This window comes from Salvelinus sp. IW2-2015, linkage group LG14, assembly GCF_002910315.2.
Source record: "Salvelinus sp. IW2-2015 linkage group LG14, ASM291031v2, whole genome shotgun sequence".
Lineage (NCBI taxonomy): Eukaryota > Metazoa > Chordata > Actinopteri > Salmoniformes > Salmonidae > Salvelinus > Salvelinus sp. IW2-2015.
In genome coordinates, this window is record NC_036854.1 from 49,710,441 (window position 1) to 49,737,712 (window position 27,272).

The 27,272-nt window shown below is 43.7% G+C and overlaps 1 protein-coding gene across 1 annotated transcript in view; it reads right to left on the minus strand.

Annotated features, from left to right (window-relative positions):
• Positions 1 to 27,272, minus strand: part of LOC111973159 (RNA-binding protein 33-like) — a 42,922-nt gene that overhangs the window by 11,873 nt on the left and 3,777 nt on the right. The window contains 13 exon segments of the mRNA XM_024000413.2: positions 1,375 to 2,013; positions 2,782 to 3,084; positions 3,319 to 3,612; positions 4,503 to 4,870; positions 7,035 to 7,170; positions 12,041 to 12,102; positions 13,228 to 13,558; positions 15,706 to 15,935; positions 16,344 to 16,524; positions 16,985 to 17,104; positions 20,555 to 20,807; positions 21,730 to 21,800; positions 25,046 to 25,094. Coding sequence (XP_023856181.1) covers positions 1,375 to 2,013; positions 2,782 to 3,084; positions 3,319 to 3,612; positions 4,503 to 4,870; positions 7,035 to 7,170; positions 12,041 to 12,102; positions 13,228 to 13,558; positions 15,706 to 15,935; positions 16,344 to 16,524; positions 16,985 to 17,104; positions 20,555 to 20,807; positions 21,730 to 21,800; positions 25,046 to 25,094 — 3,037 coding nt within the window.

The window sequence follows — 27,272 nt, forward strand, 5'->3', positions numbered from 1 at the left end:
AGTGACATGTTCCCTGTCCCTTTACCCCTCCCCCTCTACTCCCCACCCCACTTGCTTTTGTGCCGCGTGTTGCATTGTAGGGCCCTGTTCTGTCTGATGAAAATTTAATTTCCCCCCTTATCTGCGCTGCCTAAGCTATACAAATCCAAATCCCTCAAAAGTGGTGACTCTTTTTTTACACAGGTATTATGGCGCAGCGCCGCCCTGTTAAAGGAAGATTAATTGCCACGTGTCGGGGGTTGGCGGTTGACGGTTCTATAGCTTACACACCTGAGAGACGGCTGATGGAGAGCGCGAGAGGGAGGGAGAGAGAGAGAGAGGGAGAGAACATTGTCAGGCTGCCGTCGATGACAGCGGAACAATGTGGAAGAGAGAGCATCGGGAGAATCTGCTTTTCAGCACAGCTATGGGCTCCCTCCCTCTCTCTCGTTCTCCCTCTGAGATGCAGCACTTCAGATAGCTCGGCACAGGTTTCTATTAACGCGGCTGACACCCGGTTATCTTAATCTAAGGCAGCAGAGAGAGAGAGAGAGAGAGAGCCTGCGATTCAGCCTTCACAGCCTTATCCTCTGGGATGGCGGCAACGCAGCTTACTCCAAAACACTATCACGTCTCACAAAGGCCTCATCAACAACAAATATGAATGTTTGAACACAAAGCCATTTCCAATTTACAAAGGAGATGAATTCATAATTAAGGCGGCGGCAATGACTTGATCAAATGAGAATGAAATGATCGCCGCTGACAAAGGAGGGATTGAATCGGGACACAGTTGGCTTATAACGCTCCTTTCTGTTTTACACCTCAAGTTCCCTTGTCTTTATCTTTTTGCCTTTAAAAAGGACAGACACCAACCTTTGAGTGCAGTGGACTGGTGTCGCTACCAAATAAATGCTATAAATGTCAGATGAATGCCAGACAGTATATTGACTGGCGCCTTTCACTATTTAAAAAGGTAAGATTGGTGTGGGAGCACCTAATCTTCAATACCACCACTCAAACATAGGGAATCAGACACTTTATGGATCCATTTTGCCAAAATGAAACCGACAGAGAGCCATATGTCATTCCGAATAGGTTACAAAAAATGAGTTCCTCCTAGGGAGTGAGTGACATTTAAAAGTATCTGGAAATTCTTGAGTTGAATTCAAGGGAACAATGACGGAGGGTGGCGGGACAAAGGCACTAACCAAACAATAAAGATAACGTTTGTCTAAGGTTGTAAAATTCCAGTATATTTTCCCAAATGTCCATGTTTTCCAGAAATCCTTGTTAAAGGATTTCAGATTTCCCTCCTGATTCCGTGAATCTCAGGGAATTTTGCAATCCTATATTTGTCAAGTCTAAAAACAAATGACCAAAACAGGCACTCACCCCTCCTAGAAGCTTGACAACTCTGACTTTCTGTGGGATGTGTGGCCCCGCTCTGTCTCCACTATTGGCTCGCTGCATCACAGTTCTCTTCACCCCTGACTTAGGCCCCAGAGCCTGGGCCTGGCCTGGACTCAGACCTGCCATCAGGGCTCCCTGCATGGGCATGTTCCCCAGGGGAGTGGGCCCCCCTGGTCTGATAGGGTTCAGCTGGGTAACGTTCCTCCTCTGCTGCTGATATTGTTGCTGGGCCTGCTGGGTAGGGTTGGGACCGGGGCCCGTGTTCTGCCCCGGTTGGCCCCCCTGCCAGCCTGGCGCTGGGGCTTGCTGACCCTGGCCCTTGGTCATCTGCAGGCGGGTCTTCACGTTCTGGCGGAGCGYGGGGGGCGTCGGTGGAGTGCCGTTGGGAGGGAAGGCAGTAGAACCTTGCTGGGGCTGTTGGGGTTTAGGTGGAAACTGCCTCTGCTGCTGTTGTTGTGGTGGGTCACCCTGGCCGTTGATGCGCTCCAGAAGCTCCTTCTTGCGGACGCCGGCTTGCATCTGCCTCCTCATCTCCTTCCTCTTCAGGATCTCCTCCCGGAGTCGCTTCTGCTCCTCGATCTTCAGACGGTACTGCCGCGTCTCTTCGTCCTCATCGGGATCCTGCAACCAACCAAACACTATGAGAAACATCACACTCACACTCTCCATGAGCTAGTAACATGGGTAGCATCCCCAATGGCACCCTATTCCCTTTATAGTGCACTACTTTTGACCAGCGCGGGTGCACTATAGGGAATAGGGTGCAGTCACAGAGCTGCAGTGACTACCACTGGAACCGTCTAAATTGGTGTGACATTCACAGCAGTAATGAGAAGCGATACCCCAGAGAAATATGCTATGATATTGATCCCGTTTTCAATGGACTCCCCGGTGAACGAGTCTCAACTCATTTATAACCTTATGATCGGGCCATTAATAAATAGAATAGCATTTACTGCCCCATCTAACTGAACACGGCAGGCTTAGCACGGCTTAATATGTCAGGTTACTGAATTTTACAGGCACAACGTCTGTCAAAATACTAGAATTCTCAAATTATCGCCACGCCTTTAAATGTGATGATGGTAAAAAAAAAWAMAAAATGATTGGTGAAACTGAAGAAGCCACTTTCTCAACTATACTGAGTCACACATGAGAATCCAAGCCGTTTGCCTTTGTTTCCCCGTTTTGGCCAGTAGACACTACTTTTGTGTGCGTCCAAAATGGCTCCCTAATTCCCTACATAGTGCACCACTTTTGACCAGAGCCCTATTTACACTATGTAGGGAATAGGGCGCCTTTTGGGACGCAAACAAAAGTAGTGTCTAAACAAAACGGTGTTGAGGTCATGGCCAAAACGGGGAAACAAACATGTGGTGCAGGACTGACCTGTACTGCTATGTTTGGCTGGGTGCCTGTGGAATCCCTGCGAACCACCGTTCTTTCAGGTGGTCCAGGTAGCTGTGATGCAGCCTTGTTGGTAGCAGTAGGCTGGGCTCTCCCTCTGCCACCGCCGGGGACCGGCCAAGCGTTCAGGCTCGGTCGCAACCCCGCCTGCATTGCCCTGGCAACGGGCCTGACGTTGGGCGCCGAGGCGGGGCGGACATTGTTCATGTTTTGGTTGCCAGGTGCCACGGGGAGCTCGCGGAGGTTGCTGTTGCGCTGGGGAAGGACTTTCAGTGCAGGAGGGTTCTGTGGAAGGGGGGGGAGGATTTGTATTTTGTTAGTCTTTTGATCACAATCCTATTCTAAATCACTAGCCAGTTCCGAACTGACATTAGCTTGACATATCTATATAAACAATGTGATAATTTTTTTCTGTGCACGTTGGGTTTTTGATTGAAAGCAAAGCACATTGATTCCTTCGAAATCAGTTGGAACGTGTCATGAATCCAAATAGTCCTACGACCGATAGTGGCTGCTCACCATCCTGGGCCTGATGGGGGCGTTCCGTTGCTGTGGATGGGGTCCGCCAGGGTGTGTCTGTCTGGGGCTGCCGTGCTGCTGCATCTGGTGAAARAGGGGCTGGCCCTGCCCACCGCCGTGGTGCATCATGGGGCCTTGCCGCTGCTCATTGGGGTGGAGCTGGTGCTGTGGGTGGTGGTGGGGGGGCGGCTGAGACAGGTCCTGTCTGTGGTGCTGCTGCTGTTGTTGTTGATGGGAGAGAGGCAAGTCGTGATGCTGGAGGTGCGAGTGGGGTGGGCCGTGCTGCATCAAGCCCTAGTTGTAATTTCAACGCAAAAAGACAAAGCGGGCAGAATGAGTGATTCTGACAGAGTGATTCTGACAAAAGATTGACTGTTTTGACTTACAACTTGAAAAAAATAAAAATAAAAATCAGCCACACTTCTAAAGTTCTCATATGCAGGCGATTGGAGCTTCTTTAAGGAGAAACGGTTACATGCATATGATTAACCTCCAATCGGTGTCCTCATATAGCCGCGGCAACAGAGGTGGAACAATGAGCCGTACACTAGAGGGCACTCTTGTCTGCGCCTCACCATTCATACCGCATGGGAAGGTCTCTCTGAGAAATATTAGCTGCTTTAATGACTTTTTCACTAAACAGGGAATATTCAACAAGCGGTTCCAATATTTTTTTATAACCCGAGTAAGAACGGTACGAAATTCATGAATTTAGAATAAGGACCATATTTCACATTTGATATGTATCCCAACAGGTACTGTATAATTGTTATATTTTTTTTAATTTAACCTTTATTTAACTAGGCTAGTCAGTTAAGAACAAATTCTTATTTACAATGACGGCCTAGGAACAGTGGGTTAACTGCCTTGTTCAGGGGCAGAAGGACAGATTTTTACCTTGTCAGCTCAGGGATTCGATCTAGCAACCTTTCGGTTACTGGCCCAACGCTCTAACCACCTGCCACCCCATAATCACTAATTGTGAAGAAGCTTGTAAAAACCCATAGTATACCATATAAACTGAAGTGATTTCCATCTATGCCCGGTAAATACTTAAGCAATGGACAACACATACCCAGTTGTGGACCAACCCCTGAATCATTCCACTCCACATTGCACAGGCAAAGCGCAGGCCACCGCCACACACGTCCATTGGTAGAAGATTCACTTACTCTCATCCGTACCTGCATCCCAAACTGGAGCTGCTGCAGGGGGAAGGGCCCGGGGGGCACCTGCTGCTGCTGAAACCCGGGCTGAAGGTGGCCCATGAAGGGCCTGGTGTTGGGGGGTCCGCCGAGCCCCGTCAGGCTGGCCATGCCCTGGTGGCCCTGGGGGTGGCCCTGGGGAGGCAGGTTGGATCTGGGGGGCTCTCTCTGGAACAGCCCTAGCTGGCCCCCTGGACCCTGGCCTGGCTGGTTGAACCCTCCTAGGCCTGGCTGGTTGAAGGCCATGTGGCCCTGGCTGGGGATCTGATGGTTGTTACTGTTTATGAGTAAGCCAGGGTTCTGGTGCTCGAACATGTGCTGCTGTTGCCCAGGGAACCGCCCAGGGTCTATAGAACAGGAGGGGAAGTAGGAGGGAGGAAAAATCCACAACAGAGACGTCAAGTTGTTTGCTGCGTCGCCACATTTCCCACTCACTTTTAATACATCAGACAGCGACTGCCTCGAGTCTTGGCTGCATGGACTAAGGCTGGGGGAAGCAGCACACATAGACCTACATCTCTATCAACAGAAAATAACACAACACCAATATATGACGGTATTTCATTCCACATAAGCAGTGATTTAGAAAATGTGTGATACGCTTGTATATTAGGAGCCCCGACTCATTCAAAAGCATGTAGGTGCACACACATACAGTGCCTTCAGAAAGTATTCACACCCCTTGACTTTTTCCACATTTTGTTGTGTTTTAGCCTGAATAGAACATGTATTAAATTAAGAACCTGGCCTACACAGAATAGCCCATAAATGTCAAAGTGGAATTATGATTTTCGGGATWTCTACAAATGAATAAAAAATTTAAAGCTAAAGTGTCTTGAGTCAATATGTATTCAACGCCTTTGTTATGGCAAGCCTAAATAAGATCAGGAGGACAAATGTGCTTAACAAGTCACACAATTAAGTTGCAAAGACTGACAAAGACTGTGCAATAATAGTGCTTAACATGTTTTTTGAATGACTACCTCATCTCTGTACCCCACACATACAATTAGGTCCCTCAGTCGAGCAGTGAATTTCAAACATAGATTCAAACACAAAGACCAGGGAGGTTTTCCAATGCCTCACAAAGAAGGGCACCTATTGGTAGATGGGGAACAAAATCTGACATTGAATATCCCTTTGAGCATGGTGAGATACAGGTGTCCTTCCTAACTCAGTTGCTGGAGAGGAAGGAAACTGCTCAGGGATTTCACCAATGGGCCAATGGTGACTATAAAACAGTTAGAGAGTATAATGGCTGTGATAGGAGAACACTTAGGATGGATCAACAACATTGTAGTTACTCCACAATATTAACCTAATTGACAGTGAAAAGAAGAAAGCCTGTACAGAATAAAAATATTCCAAAACGTGCATCCTGTTTGCAACAAGGCACTAAAGTAATACTGCAAAAAATGTGGCAAAGTAATTCACTTTTTGTCCTGAATACAAAGTGTTATGTTTGGGGCAAATCCAATACAACACAATACTGACTACCACACTCCATATTTTCAAGCATAGTGATGGCTGCATCATGTTATAGGTATGCTTGTAATTGTTAAGGACTGTGCAGTTTTTCAGGATAAAAAAGAAACGGAGTGGAGCTAAGCATAGGCAAAATCCTAGAGGAAAACCTGGTTCAGTCTGCTTTCCACCAGACACTGGGAGACGAATTTACCTTTCAGCAGGACAACAACCTAAAACACAAGGCCACATCTACACTGGAGTTGCTTACCAAGAGCACAGTGATTGTTCCTGACTTAAATCTGGTTGAAAATCTATGGCAAGACCTGAAAATGGTTGTCTAGCAATGATCAACAACCAATTTGACAGAGCTTGAAGAATACATTTTTTTTAAATGGCAAATGTTGCACAATCCAGGTGTGGACAGCTCTTAGAGATTTACTCAGAAAGACTCACATCTGTAATCGCTGCCAAAGGTGATTCTAACATGTATTGACTCAGGGGGTTGAATAATTATTAATCTAATCAAGATATACAGTATTAGTACTTTTTAGAAAAGTACCAATTTTTCTTCCACTTTTACATTAGAGTATTTTGTGTAGGTCGTTGACAAAAAAAWTCTAATTAAATTCATTTTAATCCCACTTTGTAACACAACAAAATGTGGAAAAAGTCAAAGGTTGTGAATACATTCTAAAAGCACTGTATAACATTAATTTAGTTAATGGAACTCTGCAATTACGCTCGCAGCGTACCCTGAAGGTATACTGCTAGGGGTTAATGCCCAGAAGGCTTAGATATGCTAAGAGAGACGATTTAACCCCTTAAAGGCAAGGAAGGATGCGTGGGTGGGCGAGCTAGGTGTGTCTAGGTGAGGAGGGTTGCGTCCCAAATGGCACCCTGTTACCTATATAGCGCACTACTTATGAAGAGCGGGCCCTGGTCAAAAGTAATTCGCAATATAGGGAATAGGGTGACATTTGGGACAAAAGTAGTGCACTAAATAGGGAAAAATGGTGCCATTTGGGATGCAGGCTGTGGTCTTACCCCCGATAAAGAAGGGCTCTCTGTCCTGGGAGGTGGGGGGAGGCTGGTTCCTCCAGGGCTCCATGTGATGCGGGGGCCTCTGGGGCGGCTGGCCAAAATTACCAGGCATGTGCTGCTGCTGGAAGTCCCCTGATCCCTGTGAGGGGGGAGAGGTGCACACACACACTCATACATTGAATTCCACATTGGGAACCACAGTAATCACAAACTAATTAAAACTAATGAAAAGGGTGCATTTCGGGTAACATTATTATACTACAAAGGGAGTGAGTGCTCGGAATTGATTCTCATTAGGCACGATGTTGACTTGGGTAAAATGTATCAATGTTTACACCATTTTGTGAGAAATACCATTGAGAATAGGTGAGAGTAAACCTCTAAATTCACTAGTGTTCATTGGCATCCTAAGCATCATGACAAAAAAACCTGCCATCTTGGCCAGGAAAACATTAATTCGAGAAACGGTTCAAAAATCGTAAACAATCTTATAACACAATGGATCTCTATGGTAAACCTGCACTAAAGCCTACATAGAACTTTGTTGACGGGACCTGCTCGCGTTTCGGGAACACGGACGGCAAACCATATTGGGCTTGTGTTAGATCAGTGCTAATTTCTTTCATCTACCCATTGTGTATGTACAACAGCTTTCCACTTTCCACACAGCACAAAATCCCCCCACAATGCTCCGTCTAGTCTACCTTCAAGGAAAAGCAGCAGATAACGATCCCATAATCCCTCCTCGGAATAAGATCCCCCCCCCATAGCCTGTCTCTCCTTTATTCGCTTAAACATCCGTCTCTGTTGAAAAATTAACCTTCAACTCAACACGTGGCACTTCCACATCTGGGTTGCTTAGACCTCCATCCTCCTCGCCCCTTTGTAAATTACTTAAAATGCTATCTAGGCTTAATCCACCTTGATTCGCTGGTAGACTGCCGGCATTTAGAGAGGGATAGAGGCGCGTTTTGAATGCTGGAAGCGAGAGAGAGTCGCCAAAGTTGCTTAACAGAAAGTTAATCAACGGGGCTTAACGAAGCAGAGGACGAGAGGGAGCGGATCATATTGTTAGTTTGGACATTATTGCTCTGTTCCAAAGGTCAGTCCGGTTTGCACAATGGAGACTCGGTTGCCTACATAATACCTCTGGAAATTTGTATGAATTTGATAACGCGGCTCATCCGCTCTGAGTGCTAATCCTTGATAAACAGGCTGAGAGGTGCTCAATGTGTAACTGATGCTGCAGATATCCCTCTCGGGAAAGAGAGGGCTAGCTAAAACAAACGTCATACAATGGACCGGGCCATATGTCAAACCATTCACTGAGAAATGGAAATGAAGAGGATTAGAAGTGGCATTTGTTTTGGTCGGTCCCTCTTTGGACATAGTGTCTTGTACAAATTTCACATTGTTGCCACTGTTTATGGAGGAATTTCATATTTAAAAAGGACAATGGTACTGTTGACCAATGARACTAAAAGATATGTTAGACAAGTGCCTCCACCATCAGACAGAAATTTGCCCTGATGTGACTTCAATGTCACCTTTTAATGTCATCTTTGTAGCTTGGACAATGTGGAACCTAGGCTACTTTTATCTTTTCAATATCTAACCTGATGATATTACAACATATTCATATTTGGAACAAATGGCAAAATATATTATATTTTAACCACCAGTCCCTTGATATACTGGATAATTTTTTATGCTAGACTCAAGAAATGTACATTTGGGCCAAATTACAAACCTAAAAATGTATTCTTGACGAGCAGTTTCTATCGCCATAGCCCCTAATTAGCTCTTAATTGGAACCTCAGATTAATATTTCATAATTCATTTTCCAAACGTTTTATAGAATGATATTACATATTGGGGGGGGGGGGAAATCACCCCTCCCCTTCTTGAACAATTAAATCTGATGGTATGATAATGTATGATAATCATCCATAATCTGCTGCCCAGTGGTAAATGAATGTTGCTGGGTGTTTTGTCACCTGCATTTCAATTCGTGGGCCTGGCAACAGCAGCCTAAATGTGAATGACAGCTGGGGAATCCAACACTATATGTTAGGCATCAGCCCAGCCTCTCCCTCCCTCCAACTCTGATAATAGTGAAAAACAGCTCTGCTACACACTGGAGCCCTCTCTGCTATCAACGTCCACCACAATGACAGACTGGAAAGGAGACGAGGACGATTGTTATTTGAAAAACAACAAAATTGTATTCAGACTCTAAACGCGAGATCCTGGCTCATTTGTTGACAAGGTTTGTAAGTACATCTTTGCCAAATGCAATTGGATGCAGCCATTTGTCAATGTCTGATTTGCATTAATCCATATAAAACGCTCTTCCCGAGAAGGTGTCAGTCAGCACCAGTGCCACCTGATGCCTGGGCATCAATTCGCTTGGCACCCTGTTCTCTACATCAGTGGTTCTCAAACCTCTCCTCGGAGACCCCCAGTCCTTACCACTCCTACCTTGTCACAACACAACTGTTTGGCTCAAACACATTAAAAAGGGAGAAAAAAAATCCACAAATCCACAAATAACTTTTAACAAGGCACACCTGTTCATTGAAATGCCTTCCAGGTGACTACCTCATGAAGCTGGTTGAGAGAAAGCCAAGAGTGTGCAAAGCTGTCATCAARACAAAGGGTGCCTAATTTGAAGAATCTAAAATATATTTAGATTTGTTTAACAATTTTTGGGTTACTACATGATTCCATGTGTGTTATTTCATAGTTTTGATGTCTTCACTATTATTCTACAATGTAGAAAATAGTAAAAATAAAGAAAAACCCTTGAATGAGCAGGCGTGTCCAAACTTTTGACTGGTACTGTATTTCGATTTTTTACAAATGTTTTCTCTAAATATGCGTTATATACAATGAAAGGTCAAATACACTGCATTTCAAACAGTCAGTAATAATCTAATGAATTCAGGACTTGTGAAGTTATACCAAGGCTAAATATAAGCCTTCCACAACCATAAGACCCACTAATAATTACAATATTTCATGAAAATAGTTACTTGCTTTTTTTTTGCAAAAATAATGGATCTGGCTTTCAAGTCCATCTATGAAAATGCCCTTTTTTGTTACAAATTTAACCATGCATAATGCACATTCACCAATAATGACTTCTTGTAGCAGGTATTAGGCTATAGAAAATGAACACAGGTCTCATCAAGCCCTCGTGCTAGCGATTAGCCAGCTAATCTTTATATTTCAAGTTTAGCCAACTTGGATCTATTTGCTAGCTAACAAGGTTGAACAGTTGAATTGTTATGAACACACCCTTCTGTCTGTCTCCAACTGTTTTAAAAGCATGCTAGCCTGTGCACTTTGTTCAGATGCTGAAATCAAGTGACCTAACTTACTTCTCAGAATGACAAAGAGTTGCCAATTCCTTATATGATTGTGTTCATGCTAATTGCACATTTACAAAACACAGACTAGACAGCTAGTATAAGAGTCTTTGGCTCAAATGCTGCCAACGTACCAATTCCACACGCGACAAACTAAGCATTCATTTTCCAGAATCAATGTTCAATGATACTCTCGTTTTAGTAGTGCCTGCTATGCGCGCAATTTGAGTAGATGAGACATGAAAAGGGTAGCGTTTGAAAAGTGAACTTCTTGTCGGAATGTGGTGTCCATATTACCGATTATTTTTGGACCAAACCTCAAATGCAAATAGTGAGTTGAAAGCGCTTCCCAGAGAGGAAGATGTGATYTCAACTTTGTTGGCATGAGAGGCAGAGGGAGGAGCTTGGTGTGTGTGTGTAAACCATAGAGGAAGAGGCGATAAAATCTCAAATCTGTCCAAAATAAGACCAATGCATTTCTATGGGATTATTTTGGACCAAAGTTTTTGCCCGCCTTCCAGCCTTTGGGACAACGACTCCCATTGTTAGGGCGGAGACTTACATTTCTTCATTATATACATATCTATGGTGTCAATGGGGAAGGTACACACAGCACAGAGGCACGAAGGAGAGGAGACCAAAAATACAACATGAGAACAAGCCGACAAACACCCAAAAAAAGAAAAATAACAAAACCTCAAAACCTTCTTGCAATACAGGCATTTGGAATATCGCGCAAAAAAACATACATTTGAATGAATCTGATATAAATCGCCCAGTACTAATGCAACCTGAGTAACTTGAGGCACAGTTGGCTGCCTGGCCAATCCACTTCCCCGCCAGTGCTGTAATCACTTTAAAGGCATTCCTTTCCTGTCATCTCTGTAATGGGTTCTATGTTACTCTGGCTGCGTTTAGACAGGCAGCCCAATTCTGATATTATTTTTCATGAATTGGTCTTTTGACCGATCACATCAGATCTTTCACATCAGATCTTATTCAGATCTGATTGGTTAAAAGATCAGAATTCAGGTGCCTGTCTAAACGCAGCCTCAGAGGTTCTTCAATGATTCCAGTTTCCTTTTCTTAACTACCTGAATATCTATTTATCCCTTAGTATTAAACCAAAATTATGTTATTGGTTGTTTTTCTAATTCAAAACAGCCTTCTAAAGGTCTGTTCTGCTTTGTGCCACAAAATKTCCCTAAAAAGTAGTATTTTCACTGGTGGTAGTGGGCTGTATCCTGGACTATGTCCCTAATGATACCCTATTCCCATAGGACTCTGGTCAAAATGAGTGCACTATGTAGGGAAAAGGGTGCCATTTGGGACAGACCCCTGATTTCAGGATTCCATTGTGAAGCCAACCACATGGTTTGAGCCCGAGCACATCCATAAAGAGTGCTAACTAATTTAAGCCTCAGCCACCACAGCCCTCCAAGAAGGCCAGCCACGGCCAAAAGCCCCTATCAACCATTTCCAGTTGTGCAGACAGACTCGGTATGAGTGTTTACAGATTTGCTCCAACAGTATTTGGACCAGAGCGAGTATCTAATTGCGATAATGATATTTCCTCACAAAGAGGCCCAGCGCTAACCGTGTGATGGGGGAGTGTGTGTAGGAGCAGCTGCTACTCACAGGGAACCTCTGAGGACTCGCAGCAGGTCTGGGCTGGCTCTGGGCAGGAGGCATCAAGGGCACTGCAATGAGAGAGAGAAGGAGAGGGGGGGGGGTTGAGAKAGAGCCGAGCGAATGATGTAGATGGGGCAGGGGGCAGAGAGACCGAAGGGGGAGGGGTCAAGAGAGAAATGAGAAGAGGAAGAGAGAACGCAGGGGTGGGGAGAAGGAGGGGTAGTCCATTAGACACCTCTGTGTGTACTAAAGGCTGATTCACCGGCACGCATCTTACATTTCACCTCCGAGATGGGCTCACATTTGTACACAGCTGGACAGAGGCAAAAAGGAATGAGTGAACATAGCGAAGCATTGCGGTTGAAGTTGTCTAATGGACAAGGAGGACGGGTACTTTCGGCTCTGAAAGAGGCCATTTCATCACACAGTATGAGGCTTTTTGACTTCAGTAAATACTCCATGCATCTTCAATTCATAAATCAGTTTGAGTTGCATCTGGTAATGGTCATTCATTTTCCACAGGAATTGAAAAGGACAATTCGTTGCAAATATGGGTTAAGGGACATATGCCAACCTCTGGTAAACACTCCCGTTATCCTGTCCACCCCCCTCCCTTCAAAACACACACCGTCTGTCTATCTCTGTTACACACGCCCCTAGTCATGACTGAAGGCAATCCCTGATCTTTTCACACACAGAGACCCACACACACAAACACGTCACCAACACATTTCAGTCTGGACAGACAGGGAAGATAAACCAATCTCAAGGAATGGAATGGAGATACCGCCAAAAAACGACAAGTAAATAAACCTATTACTGGCTGAAAGCCCTATTCACTTGTCATTCAACCCAAACAACAACATGACATTCTAATCCAGACACTTTTCAAAGCAGTGCTCGGATAACTGCCAACCACACGGCAACGTACGCCTTTGCTTAGAGGTAAATATTAAAAACATTAAACGGCGGTGCTATCCTTACAATAAGTCCAAAACTGAATGAAAAAGGACCCAGTGGGCCACTCAAATGACACCCTGTTCCCTAAATAAAGACCTACTTTTGGGCCCAAAGGGAATAAGGTGCCATGTATGACAACATCAAAAGTAATGCACTATATAGGGAATAGGGTGCTACTTGGAACGCAAGCCAAACCCTGCAAACATGCGGAGCAGCCGGAAGTGCAGACCTACCTTGTGAAGGGGAGGACGCTGGGCCCCTGAAATGGGGATTGATGTGGATGTTCTTGGGCTGCTGCTGCTGCTGGTGGGGGTGGTTGTGTGAAGGAGGGGGACTCATCATGCGGGGAGGCGGGTCCATCTGTGGCCTGACTGGTGCCCCGTGTGAGGAGGGAGAGCTACGGTGGGCCATGTGCTGGGGGATGAGGGGTTGCAGGGGCTGCTGGGCCAGCGAGCCCCCACTGTGCTCCTGGAAAAGAGGCCCTCGGGGGCCACCGGGGCCGCCCTGGCGATGGTGCTGCTGATGAGTTTGGTGGTGAGGGGGAGGCATTCTGGAGGGAGACTGCTAATTGAAGGGAAGGAGAGAGAGAGAGAGAGAGAGAGAGAGAGAGAGANAGAGAGAGAGAGAGAGAGAGAGAGAGAGAGAGAGAGAGAGAGAGAGAGAGAGAGTGGGGGAGAAAGAGGGAAGACAAATACAACAAGTCAGATATGTTGAGTATACAAAACATTACGAACACCTGCTCTTTCCATGACAGACTGACCAGGTGAAAGCTATGATCCCTTATTAGTGTCCCTTGTTAAATCCACCTCAATCAGTGTAGATGAAGGGGAGGAGACAGCTTAAATAAGGATTTTTAAGCCTTGAGACAATTGAGACATGGATTGTATATGTGTGCCATTCAGAGGGTGAATGGGCAAGACAAAATATTTTAAGTGCCTTTGAACAGGGTATGGTAGCAGACTGGTGGGCTTTTCACAGTCAACAGTTTCCYRTGTGTATCAAGAATAGTCCACCACCCAAAGGACATCCACCCAACTTGACACAACTGTGGGAAGCATTGGAGTCTACATGGGCCAGCATCCCTGTGGAACGCTTTCCACACCTTGTAGAGTCCATCTCCAACTGTGCTCTACTTCACTCGTAGAGAGCAGGCTACTCTGGCGAATGGTGCTCGTTTAATAAAGTCGGATCAAAGCTGAATCAAAGTCTGCAAGATCACATATTGATAGTATTCTGCATAACAAATGGAATAGCATAGTATTACATTACTCTAAAGGCATCTGTATACATAGGTTCGGTTTGCTCCTAGCCACCTCGGSTAGGCAACGCAAACGTCTGTGCTCGCATACTCCCTAAAGACCTTCAAAAAAAGCGGCAATATTAATGTTGTTCGTCCCTCTTGAGCCACCGTAACAACATACGGAGTAACACTTCCTCAAAATAGCCCGAATGAATCTAAGATATATCAAGAAATCTGTCATTCGTTTCGACGTTTCGGCTGAGGAGGTCTTAGTCGCGCAATTTTTCATCTAGCTAAGCTGTTTGGTGCATTCTTCTCAAATGAAACAACTTGCATGAAAACTAGTAGGACACTGCAGACAGTAGGGCCTAACTGCTGCTGTGCTCTCTCTCTCTCTCTCTCTCGTTGAAAGACAGCAAACACTTCATTGAAAACTCCCGTCCATAGTTCCCACCCCAACTTTTGACCAATCACCGACGAATGGGTGTAGACTTCGTCTACCGAACTTAGACTTGACTCAAAGAAAAAAATGTGCGAGAACAGCTCCCTAAAAAACGAACAAAAACCTCACAAAATATGCGCTAACTGTTTCAACTGGGAAGCATGCGACAGGCTTAAGACAAAAACACCACCGCATTTTTTCACTCATGTGACCAAAACTCAACAGCGCACGCCACTAGACAAAATACACAAGTAGGCTATGCTGCAATTTGTGAACACCATCTGCTCTAATATTCGCTCACTATACATAATTCAAAACAACACTGTGGGCAACTTCGAAACACTGTATAAACTCAAGAAAATCTATATGCCTATCCTCATGAAACTGATTGAGATCAAATGGTTTGTAYGCAGATGCTGCATGGGCGTTTCACTGGTAAAAATGTAAGAATTAYCATTCACGGTTGACAGTGAGAAAAATGTGAAGGGAAGGAGGCCACAAAATGTGTGCGTAAAGTAAAGAAACRTATRMAGAAGCTTCGGGATTTTTTMTTCCGGAGAGAAAAAAATGTCTGGRAAAAGTCTTATCTGCAGACATGGCCTATCCAGAAATGACTTCAAATGGATGAACAACTTAAATTAAGGGATTATATGCTTCAAAAGATATCTAATAAAAGGCCATGAGAAACTAAATCCTACGCAAAGAACAAAATTAATTTCATATAATTCTGTCTAAATGGACTACCGCCAACGTTTTTGGTATAATCCATATATCAACATTGATAMGGGGAGCAGAGAAGCGGAATAATTGACTTTGTTCACGCACAAGTGATCACGGTTCCAATAGGCCATGGAGAGAACGGCATATTTGCGAACAATCACAAGAAGCCTTCATGGCTGTGCCTTATTAGTTTTGCAGGTAAACATTAGGGCCGGGACGATACCAGTACCACAATATTTTTTCCTTGGCAAAAATTAAAACATGAAGCAAACCTTTTGCATTGTGTCGGTTCATTTAGTTAAGATTTACCTGCATGCCCATATGCAGTGGCATCATTGGGAGCCTCTGGTCATTCATTCGTCCTCTTCCTCCACCAAAGTCTCCCATCCCGAATCCGGGGAACCCCCCTCTTCCTCCTCGTCCTCTGAATCCTCCTCTCTCTCCTCCTCTTCCTCCTCGGCCCCCAAAGCGGCCCTGCTTCCTCTGGCGCTCCTTCTCCTCAAACTCCATCAGGTCTGCTTTGGCCTCTTCAGAGAGCTCTGGTGGGCAAAACACATCAGGAAGTGAGCATTACAACATTCAGGGGTAGTTTCCCAGACACAGATTTAAGCCTTGTCCTAGACTAAAAAGCACTTCTTATGAAGAATCTCCATTGAGCATGCTTTTTATTCTAGGACTAGGCTTAAAGCTATGTCCGGGAAACCAGCCCTCAAATACAGCCCATTTAGGAGGACTTGCTCAAGATGGATTTGTTGAGCATTTTCTTTTGATCCATGTTGTGTAAATGCATTTTAGAGTTAAACTTGAAATGCTCTTCAACCTTAACCAAGTCAACCAAACAAAGCCCAAACATCTTACATATTACATGTAACAAATACGAAGCAAAATGTTTTAAGACATTTGAATTAGAGTTTCCTAACTGAGTGCAAGGTTGTAAATAAATGTACCTAATGTTTCAGGAATGTTTCTTCTTTTGTTTGCTGCATCTGCCAGCCGCACAATGCCGGACGTGACGTCTTTGCGCTCCGTTTTGAAACGCAACCGGCCAGACTGTCCATCGTCGTCTTCCTCTTCATCCTCGTCTTCCTCCTCCTTCACTTCTTCCTCTGGCTCTGGTTCATTTTCAGCCTTTGGAAATATAGGGAWCATCTTAGTCATAAATTATGAACAACCCGTCAGATATATGGATAGTGTTCATCTTGTAGGCCTATAAACTGCAACCATGAACATACGAGGTGTTATCTGATTTCACAACACTTCACAAAAGACGCAGGCCTTCAGTATGGCCTAAACCATTCGAATTAGCTACGCACACATTATTGCTAATTTGCAAGTCTTTTAGCTAGGCAACTCCAAAATCGCCACACAGCGAGCGTCAGTCAGCACAACAGCCATTGACTCAACGCAACACATCAGACAAAAAGGGTCTCTGAATATTAATGTCTGCGTCCCAAATGTACCTTATTTCCTATATGGTGCATTACTTTTGACCTGAAACTCTAAGTAGTTCCTTATATAGGAATATATAGGGAATAGGGTGCCGCTTGGGGCATAGCCAGTGATTGAGGGAGACCCATTCTGTTCACACCTCGTCTGCGAGCTGAGAGTCTTCCTCTTCTTCCCCCTCTGGTGCTTCCTGTTGCTCTGCCTGCTCCTCTAGATGCTCTGGTTGTTCTCCATCTCCGTAGCTTGCCGAGTAATCATCCACCTACAACAACATGGAGAGATTCAGAATCCATATTCTAAATACTAGTCAAATCAAATTTGATTTGTCACATACACATGGTTAGCAGAAGTTAATGCGAGTGTAGCGAAATGCTTGTGCTTCTAGTTCCGACCATGCAGTAATATCTAACAAGTAATCTAACCTAACAATTTCACAACAACTACCTTATACACACAAGTGTAAAGGAATGAATAAGAAGATGTACWTAAAAATATATGAATGAGTGATGGCCGAACGGCATAGGCAAGATGCAGTAGATGGTATAGAATACAGTATATACATATGAGATGAGTAATGTAGGGTATGTAAACATTATATGAAGTGGCATTGTTTAAAGTGGCTAGTGATACATTTATTACATCAATTTTTTCATTATTAAAGTGGCTAGAGATGAGTCAGTATGTTGGCAGCAGCCACTCAATGTTAGTGATGGCTGTTTAACAGTCTGACAGACATGTGACTAAMAGAAATGTAATAATGTGTCCCTGAACAAAGGGGGGGGGGGACCCTCCACCTCCAAATCAATCCTGCTCCAGAGTACAGGCCTCGGTGTAACGCTCATTCCTTCGAGGATAAATGCGAATCCGACCATCACCCCTGGTGATACAAAACCGCGACTCGTCCATGAAGAGCACTTTTTGCCAGTCCTGTCTGGTCCAGCGACAGTGAGTTTGTGCCCACAGGCGACGTTGTTGCCGGTGATGTCTGGTGAGGACCTGCCTTACAACAGGCCTACAAGCCCTCAGTCCAGCCTCCGCCTATTGCGGGCAGTCTGAGCACTGATGGAGGGATTGTACGTTCCTGGTGTAACTCGGGCAGTTGTTGTTGCCATATTGTACCTGTCCCACAGGTGTGATGTTCGGATCTACCCATCCTGTGCAGGTGTTGTTACACGTGGTCTGCCACTGCGAGGACGATCAGCTGTCCGTCCTGTCTCCCTGTAGCGCTGTCTTAGGCGTTCGTCTCACAGCACGAACATGGCAATTTATTACCCTGGCCACATCTGCAGTCCTCATGCCTCCTTGCAGCATGCCCAAGGCACGTTCACGCAGATGAGCAGGGACCCTGGGCATCTTTCTTTTGGTGTTTTTCAGAGTCAGTAGAAAGGCCTCTTTAGTGTCCTAAGTTTTCATAACTATGACCTTAATTGCCTACCGTCTGTAAGCTGTTAGTGTCTTAACGACCGTTCCACAGGTGCATGTTCATTAATTGTTTATGTTTCATTGAACAAGCATGGGAAACAGTGTTTAAACCCTTTACAATGAAGATCTGTGAAGTTATTTGGATTTTTACGAATTATCTTTGAAAGACAAGAGTCCTGAAAAGGGGAYTTTTTTCCTTTCTGAGTTGATATGCCTCATTACAAGAGATCTACGGACAGTTCCTTGGACTTCGCTGTCAACTGTKGGATCTTATATAGACACGTGTGTTCATTTCTAAATCATGTCCAAACAATGGTATTGACCATGCATGGACTCCAATCAAGTTGTAGTGACATTTTAAGGATGATCAAAGCAAATTGGATGCACTTGAGCTCAATTTGGAGTATCATATCAAAGAGGTTATTTATGTAATCGGATATTTCTATATATCATTTTCAATAAATTTGCAAAACATTTCTAAAAACATGTTTTCACTTCGTCATTATGGGGAATTTTGTGTAGATGGGTGAACAACAATTATATTTCATCCATTTTGAATTCAGGCTGAAACACAACAAAACGTGGAATAAGTCAAGTGGTATGAATACTTTCTGAAGGCACTGTCGATGAAGTACATTCCCTCTTTCTACCACCCTTGTATTGGCTCATGTTTACTGTTACTATTAATATTAGGAGGATGGTATGACACTGGCCTAAGATTACAGCCTCTGTGGGTTTAGGCTAACTATATCCCCATGGAACTGATGTCTAAAGGAATAACGGTAGAGCCAAAAATACTGCAGTGTTTCCCTTTAATGAAAATATTAACCGCGAGTATAAAAGGGGAAAACATTGAAATGTTATGAAGGGGGGGTTAGCAGGGAGGGGGGTGGGGTTTAGAAAGGGGGAGCCTCTTTTGAATTACCATAACAGTGGGAGCAGGCTTCATTACTATTCCTGACRGCATTTGAAATTCAATGAGATGTAAATGTTTGACATGATATACAGAAATGCAAGGGGGGGGACACACTCTCCGGATCAGTGATGGTGAAAATATCATCGAGCTACTGCACAAATCGCTGCTTTATTGGCTCACTTTAGAAGATCATGACTCAATGCCATGCAGGAACATCACACACACGATACAACAGTTTTATGGTTCCCAAATTCTCCGATTCCAGTAATAAAAATAAAAAAACACTAAAGGCCTTCCAACTCATCTTTGATATACCATGTGGTCGCAACTCGCGTAGTTACACTTTTYCCAAAGCATATTTCCATTGAGAAGCCACTAGGTGCTTCATAACCGTCAAATGAGGTCAGTGTGTAGGTCGCAGGCCAGTGTTTGGTGTTCTGCACCATTAACCTGCCAACCCAACACGTAATATTGCAGACAAATACCCTTGGCAGCAGAAGGAKAGACAGACTGACTGCCCCGAAGGGACAGAAAGGGCTTAATCCTTTAAACTGTTCCACATATTACCTCTGAATAGCACTGCAAACAGAAGTGTTTAAGCCCAGGCAGTCAAGTCACCTTGTAAACATAGTTACTACACACAAAAACACAAATGTGCAATACGCACTCACTGGGGTTTTTCAAAGCAAGCATGAAGTAAAACCGTGCAACCCTACTAAGGTCAAGGGCTCCATTTTCAGTGTGGAGAAAGTAATACGTCTTTGTCAGACAGGTGTCAAGCGTCATCACACCTTGGTAAATCGGGCCATCACAGACATCACACATTAATCTAGTCTTATCTTTTTCCCCTCTTCACTTCGAGGTTTTGGAAATAAATAACGGGGAAAATCGCATCAATCATGTCAGGACTGTATGGGGTGTCGGGTTGTCCTTGGGAAGGTCAATAATCTTTTCACCTATGTGAGAGTTTATCAGATGGAGTCGAGAGCCCGAGATAAAAGCCCCGCGCGTAAACCTCCACCGATTGGCAGCGCGTCTTCCTCGCACAAAGCGGCTCTTTAGCCGGACAAAGATACAGGGCCCAAGGTCACAATGGCACCGGGCGTCACAGCCGACAGACACCAGAGCATTACCTACCTACCGCCAAACAAGCTGTCAACACCAACTTTGTCAGCGAMGGGAGAAATCAACTGGCGGAGAGTGATAATGAATCTAATCCCCCCCCCCACCCCTACCCAACACGCATCCCCTTTAGCGCCCCCCTGAATAGATTTGATATGTGCCCCCTGAAACCCAAGACGGGGAAATCAACGTTATCTTTTCAAGATACAATGGAGTAAGACAGAAGGAGGGGAGATGGGGGGGGTGACTCACTTGAAATTCATCGTCTAGAGGCTCATTGATTTGAATGTCTAACACTTCGTCCTGGTAAATCCCGTCGCCTTCGGCCTGTTCTCCTGAGTATTCCATTTGGCCGTCTGGCATCTCCATGTCATTGGGCTGGCTGTACYCATCCACGTACTCTCCCCCCTCCTGCTGGTAGCCCCTCTCTATGTCTGTGTAGTCTACGGGGTTCACCTGCTGGTCAAATTCRCCTAGAGTAGCATTGAGGCTAATGCCCTGGCCGCTGAAAGGCAAAAACACACAATTATATAGGGTGTTCACTCAATGCTGTACAATGTAGAGAACAACAATGCAATTCAAGAAAGTGCTTCGAAATTAATGTCAAAACGTAGTTTTCTTTATAAATGACATAGAATGACTCATTAGATTGATTGTTCTCTACAGTGTTGATGAACGTTAATTTGCTGTGAACGTTGCTAGTTTAGAATGCGCCGCTCTTGGTTGTATCTCTTCCATATTTGGTGTTTCCACTGGTTGGACCAATAAAAAAATACCTTTGTCATTTTCACCTCCAGATCCTTGGCTTTCATTGCCTATATTGGCGATCAATCTACGCTGAGAGGGGCCATTTCTATGGCGTTTTAAAGGGAAAGACTCAGAAATACACAATGAAAACAGGAACAGATTGTCTTCGCGGAGGGTGGATATTGAAATTCAGTCTGTTAGCTTTGTAAAGAAATACTTATTTAGTCCCTATTTGTTTTGTGTTCAGCAGATTTCAGGGGGGGTCGTTGTTTCCACTCCCGAACCTGCAGCCACACAAGCTTGTCAGTTGACGTTCAAAGTTAGCGCTGTTCTGCCGCGGAGCAGCGCCAAAGAGTTCTATTGACTAGTTACCACTTTTTGATCATGCCTGTGATAACATTCCACTCACTCTAAACATGCTACATTCTCAGAGTAAATCGTGTGTAACCATATATGGTAGAGACATGGGGTTTGGACCATTGTTTTTCTGACTGAATTTTCAAATTGTGTGGACATATTTGTAGAAACCTTGAATGCATTAATCCTTTTATGGGTGAACGTCCTAAATTATAAACTCTATAAAGGAGACTGCAGCTCAAAAATTGTAATGTCAAGTGTCTACATATTAAGTACGGAAATGCAATCAGCACAATCAGACCACGTAGATACAATGAACTTACATGTTTTGATCTTCGTCGTCGCTTTGCAGAAGGTCATCGTTCAATTCCTCATCTGACACTTCTGAGGGATTCTAAAATCAAGAAAAACAACCCAGAACAGATCAGTATGTTCTAGCTCATGTTATTCATTCCTTGCAAGCCAAGGCTTTGGATGGCAAGGTCGACTATAGTACAACTACTGAATATCAACCAAAAGTGAAGTGTTCTTTCATTTCTACAAACCACATCAGATTGAATGTGTAGGGCTATGTATGATCGAATCAGATTGCTAATCTCACATATTTTAGGTAAATACTTGAGAATGAATAAAATAGTTCAAATAAACATGGGGATCTCCTTCGGTCCAAAAGGATGCTTTATTCTCATGTGGTGAAGGCAATCTGGGCAGKTYWMRKGTGTTCTCACATATAGTCCTCTTTAAATACAAAATGTAAAAAAACTCAGTTCTCKTTGTATTCACACTGCCCTTGCCTTTGAATGAGGACGCAACTCTTTTGCCAGTTCACTTCACCAATTTTGTGGTCCGAGTTGCTATGTTTAGAAAGGAACCAAGATATTTGTCCAACATTCACTCAGTGCACTCTGGGAAAAGCCATTTCATAAGAATATGTTATTGGACAGCTAGATATACCTACTTACATTTGGGAAGCGAATAGATTGAATTTAGTTCAAAGATGCGACAACAATTTTAAATCAGAAGATACTATGGGTAACAGAATAAATAGCAGAAGAATAACTGCAGATTAAATAATGCTGTAATTGAAAATGGTACACCCAATGTAGGCTACTGCCCTTTAAAGAGCTAGAATAGACTTTGTACCCTGTTGTGATTCTCACCAAATATGTTGTCTTCTCACACTATTCAAACCCAATAAACAGTTTATGAAGCTCTTTTAGTCTAAAAATCACATATTGCTAACAAATAATCTGAAGTAAAAGCTCCACACATAGGTTATTTTGGAAATACACTATATATACACACACAAAAGTATGTGGACACCCCTTCAAATTAGTGGATTCAGCTATTTCAGCCACACCCGTTGCTGACAGGTGTATAAAATAGAGCACACCGCCATGCAATCTCCATAGACAAACATTGGCAGTAGAATGGCCTTACTGAAGAGCTCATTGACATTCACCGTCCTAGGATGCCACCTTTCCAACAAGTTAGTTCTTCAAATTCTGCCCTGCTAGAGCTGCCCCGGTCAACTGTAAGTGCTGTTATTGTGAAGTGGAAACATCTAGGAGCAACAATGGCTCATCCTTCAAGTGGTAGGCCACACAAGAGCACAGAACGGAACCGCTGAGTGCTGAAGCGCGTAGCGAGTAAAAATTGTCTGTCCTCGGTTGCAACACTCACTGCCGAGTTCCAAACTACATCTGGAAGCAACGTCAGCACAAGAACAGTTTGTCGGGATCTTCATGAAATGGATTACCATTGAATCACGCTTCACCATCTGGCAGTCTGACGGACAAATCTGGCAGTCTGACGGGTTGGCAGATGCCAGGAGAACGCCACCTTCCCCAATACATAGTGCCAACTGTAAAGTTTGGTGGAGCAGGAATAAAAGTCTGGGGCTGTTTTTCATGGTTCGGGCTAGGCCCCTTAGTTCCAGTGAAGGGAAATAACGCCACAGCATACAATGACATTATAGATGATTCTGTGCTTCCAACTTTGTGGCAGCAGTTTGGGGAAGTCCCTCTCCTGTTTCAGCATGACAATGCCCCCATGCACAAAGCAAGGTCCATTCAGAAATYGTTTGTCGAGATCGGTGAGGAAGAATTTGACTGGCCTGCACAGAGCCCCGACCTCAACCCCAGGGAACACCTTTGGTATGAATTGGAACGCAGACTGCGAGCCAGGCCTAATCACCTCACATCAGTCCTGACCTCACTAATGCTTGTGGCTGATTGGAAGCAAGTCCCCGCAGCAATGTTCCAACATCTAGTGGAAAACCTTCCCAGAAGAGTGGAGGCTGTTACAGCAGCAAAGGGGGGACCAAGTCCATTTTAATGCCCATTATTTTGGAATGACATGTTTGACGAGCAGGTGTTCACATACTTTTGGTCATATAGTGTATTTGGTGAGAATCACAACATAGGGTACAACATAAATTATAGCTCTTAAAAGAGCAGTAGCCTACACTGGGTGTACAATTTTCAATTACAGCATGATTTAATCTGCAGCTATTCTTCTGCTATTTATTCTGTTACCAATAATATGTATGTTAATAGTATATTCTGATTACAATTATTATGTCTCATCTTTTAACAAATGCAATCTATTAGCTTCCAAAAATTAAGTAGGTATATCTAGCTGTCCAATAACACATTCTGATGAAATGGTTTGTCCCAGGGTGCATTGAGTGAATGTTAGGAAAATATATGTGTTTCTTTCTAAACATAGCAATGCTAATACAAAGAGGACTCGGACCACAAAATGGGTGACGTGAAATGGCAAAAGAGTTTTTATTTTTTTTCCAAATTTCACCTTTATTTAACCAGGTAGGCCAGTTGAGAACAAGTTCTCATTTACAACTGCGACCTGGCCTAGATAAAGCGAAGCAGTGCGACACAAACAACACAGAATTACACATGGGATATACAAAACGTACAGTCAATAACACAATAGAAAAATCTATATACAGTGTGTGCAAATGTAGTATGATTAGGGAGGTAAGGCAGTAAATAGGCCATAGTGGCGAAATAATTACAACTTAGCATTAACACTGGAGTGATAGATGTGCAGAAGATGAATGTGCAAGTAGAGATGCTGGGGTGCAAAGGAGCAAAAAAAATATATAATACAATATGGGGATGAGGTAGTTGGGTAGGCTATTTACAGATGGGCTGTGTACAGGTGCAATGATCGGTAAGCTGCTCTGACAGCTGATGCTTAAAGTTAGTGAGGGAGATATTAGATATAAGAATTGGGTCCTCATTCAAAGGCAATGTGAATACAAAGAGAACTGAGTTCTTTTATGTTTTTTTCCCACTTTAAAGAGGACAGTTTTTCTCTCTCCAAAAAGGACTATATGTACCAAAATAAAACACCCTAAGATAATTTTTGTTGCCCACTGTACTTCCTCCTGGCTCACATCAATAAATGCCCCTGTGGTGGAACCACCTGGCACAAGCCTACTGCAAAATGTAACATCACTGTGAGGTCTAACTTTATGGGATCAAGGCTAATTCACCTTTCCTACAGCTGGCAGGCTGCATTCTTAATATGTGTCATAGGTTAGCATGGCAGAGGCACCTATGAATGCTATGAAAGTAATCACAAACACAGGAGATGGGGAGTCCTTTGTCTTACCTTTTTGGCTGTCAGCCAATCCTCATCGAGCAAATCACCATCAAATTCACTGTAAGACAAGAGATAAACCGTGACGTAAAGCAAGCCAGTGTTTCTCATTTTACAATGCTATGTATTGGTCTAGTCTCTATGCAGCTAGTCTAGACAGGCTCCAATGAAGAATCCTAAATTCTCATGAGCAAGGCCAGCTAATAGGCTAAATTGTGCACCAATAACACAACATGTTTATGATAAGCAGATGCCAATGTTCCACAATATTTACACTAGACCCGTCTCTGCAAGGCCAKATTCTAGTGATACAAATGTTGTTCTCACAGGCTGCGGTCCCTATATTGTTCCTGGGTCATGTTCAGCTGGCCCCAAACAGGAGCAAGTACTTTAAAATGGAAGCTGTACCACCTCAAATTCTCTCCTACCAGGTATGCTCATAAATCTACATCACATTCAGATCATAAACTCCTTATGTTGTCATACTGTTCGTCATATTGTTGTTGGGAAAATTGTTTTACAAATTACAATAGTATACTTTTGTATATACAGTATCACCCAGCTCCATTCATGAACACACTTGGTAAAAATATGGTGGCAAAGTCTCTGCAAAAGATAGTCTCTGCCTAAAATCTCTTCTTGGCCTATATTTTCTGCATGAGTTATGTGCTTCATAGTTAAGAGTAAGGAACTACTGTACTAATATATTAGGCTTGGGCGGTACACTGTATATACCGTATACTGGAGTATTTGGAAATAGCCACAGGATGGTTTTTCAACCGTCAATACCATTGAAACTATTTATTTGGAGAGAAAAAAAATTGTATCAATGTGAATATTTATAACTACTTTTCAAGTAAATACCTGCAGTCAACTTGTGCAATATGTTAGGGAATAAAGATCTCACTCTTCATTTCACCTGTCACATCATTTTTTATTATGAAACTTACYGGTAGTCCCAAGTCAAGTGATGTTTGTTTACAATCACACAACGATGAGAGACCAGAGCCTTGTGAGTCACTCACTGTTGTGCAGCCAGCTGATCTAGTTACAGTATCGAATTCACAACTACAGTTGAATGAGGAAGTTTACATACACTTAGGTTGGAGTCATTAAAACTCGTTTTTCAACCACCCCACAAATTTCTTGTTAACAAACTACGGTTTTGGCAAGTCGGTTAGGACATCTACTTTGTGCATGACACAAGTCATTTTTCCACCAAATGTTTACAGACAGATTATTTCACTGTATCACGAATCCAGTGGGTCAGAAGTTTACATACACTAAGATGACTGTTCCTTTAAACAGCTTGGAAAATTCCAGAAAATTATGTCATGGCTTTAGAAGCTTCTGTTAGACTAATTGACATAATTTGAATCAATTGGGGGTGTACCTGTGGATGTATTTCAAGGCCTACCTTCAAACCCAGTGCCTCTTTGCTTGACAGCATGGGAAAATCAAAAGAAATCAGCCAAGACCTCAGGGGAAAAAAATATAGACCTCCACGAGTCTGGTTCATCCTTGGGAGCAATTTCCAAACGCCTGAAGGTACCACGTTCATCTGTACAAACAATAGTACGCAAGTATAAACACCATGGGACCACGCAGCCATCATACCGCTCAGGAAGGAGACGCGTTCTGTCTCCTAGAGATGAATGTACTTTGGTGCGAAAAGTGCAAATCAATCCCAGAACAACAGCAAAAGACCTTGAAGATGCTGGAGGAAACAGGTACAAAATTATCTGTAAAACAAGTCCTATATCAACATAACCTGAAAGGCCGCTCAGCAAGGAAGAAGCCACTGCTCCGAAACCGCCATAAAAAGCCAGACTACAGTTTGCAACAAAGATCGTACTTTTTGGAGAAATGTCATCTGGTCTCATGAAACAAAAATATAACTGTTTGGCCATAATGACCATCGTTATGTTTGGAGGAAAAAGGGAGAGGCTTGCAAGCCGAAGAACACCATCCCAACCGTCAACCACGGGGGTGGAAGCATCATGTTGTGGGGGTGCTTTGCTGCAGGAGAGACTGGTGCACAAAATAGATGGCATCATGAGGTAGGAAAATTATGTGGATATATTGAAGCAACATCCCAAGACATCAGTCAGGAATTTAAAGTTTGGTCGCAAATGGATCTTCCAAATGGACAATGACCCCAAGCATACTCCCAAAGTTGTGGCAAAATGGCTTAAGGACAACAAAGTCAAGGTATTGGAGTGGCCATCACAAAGCCCTG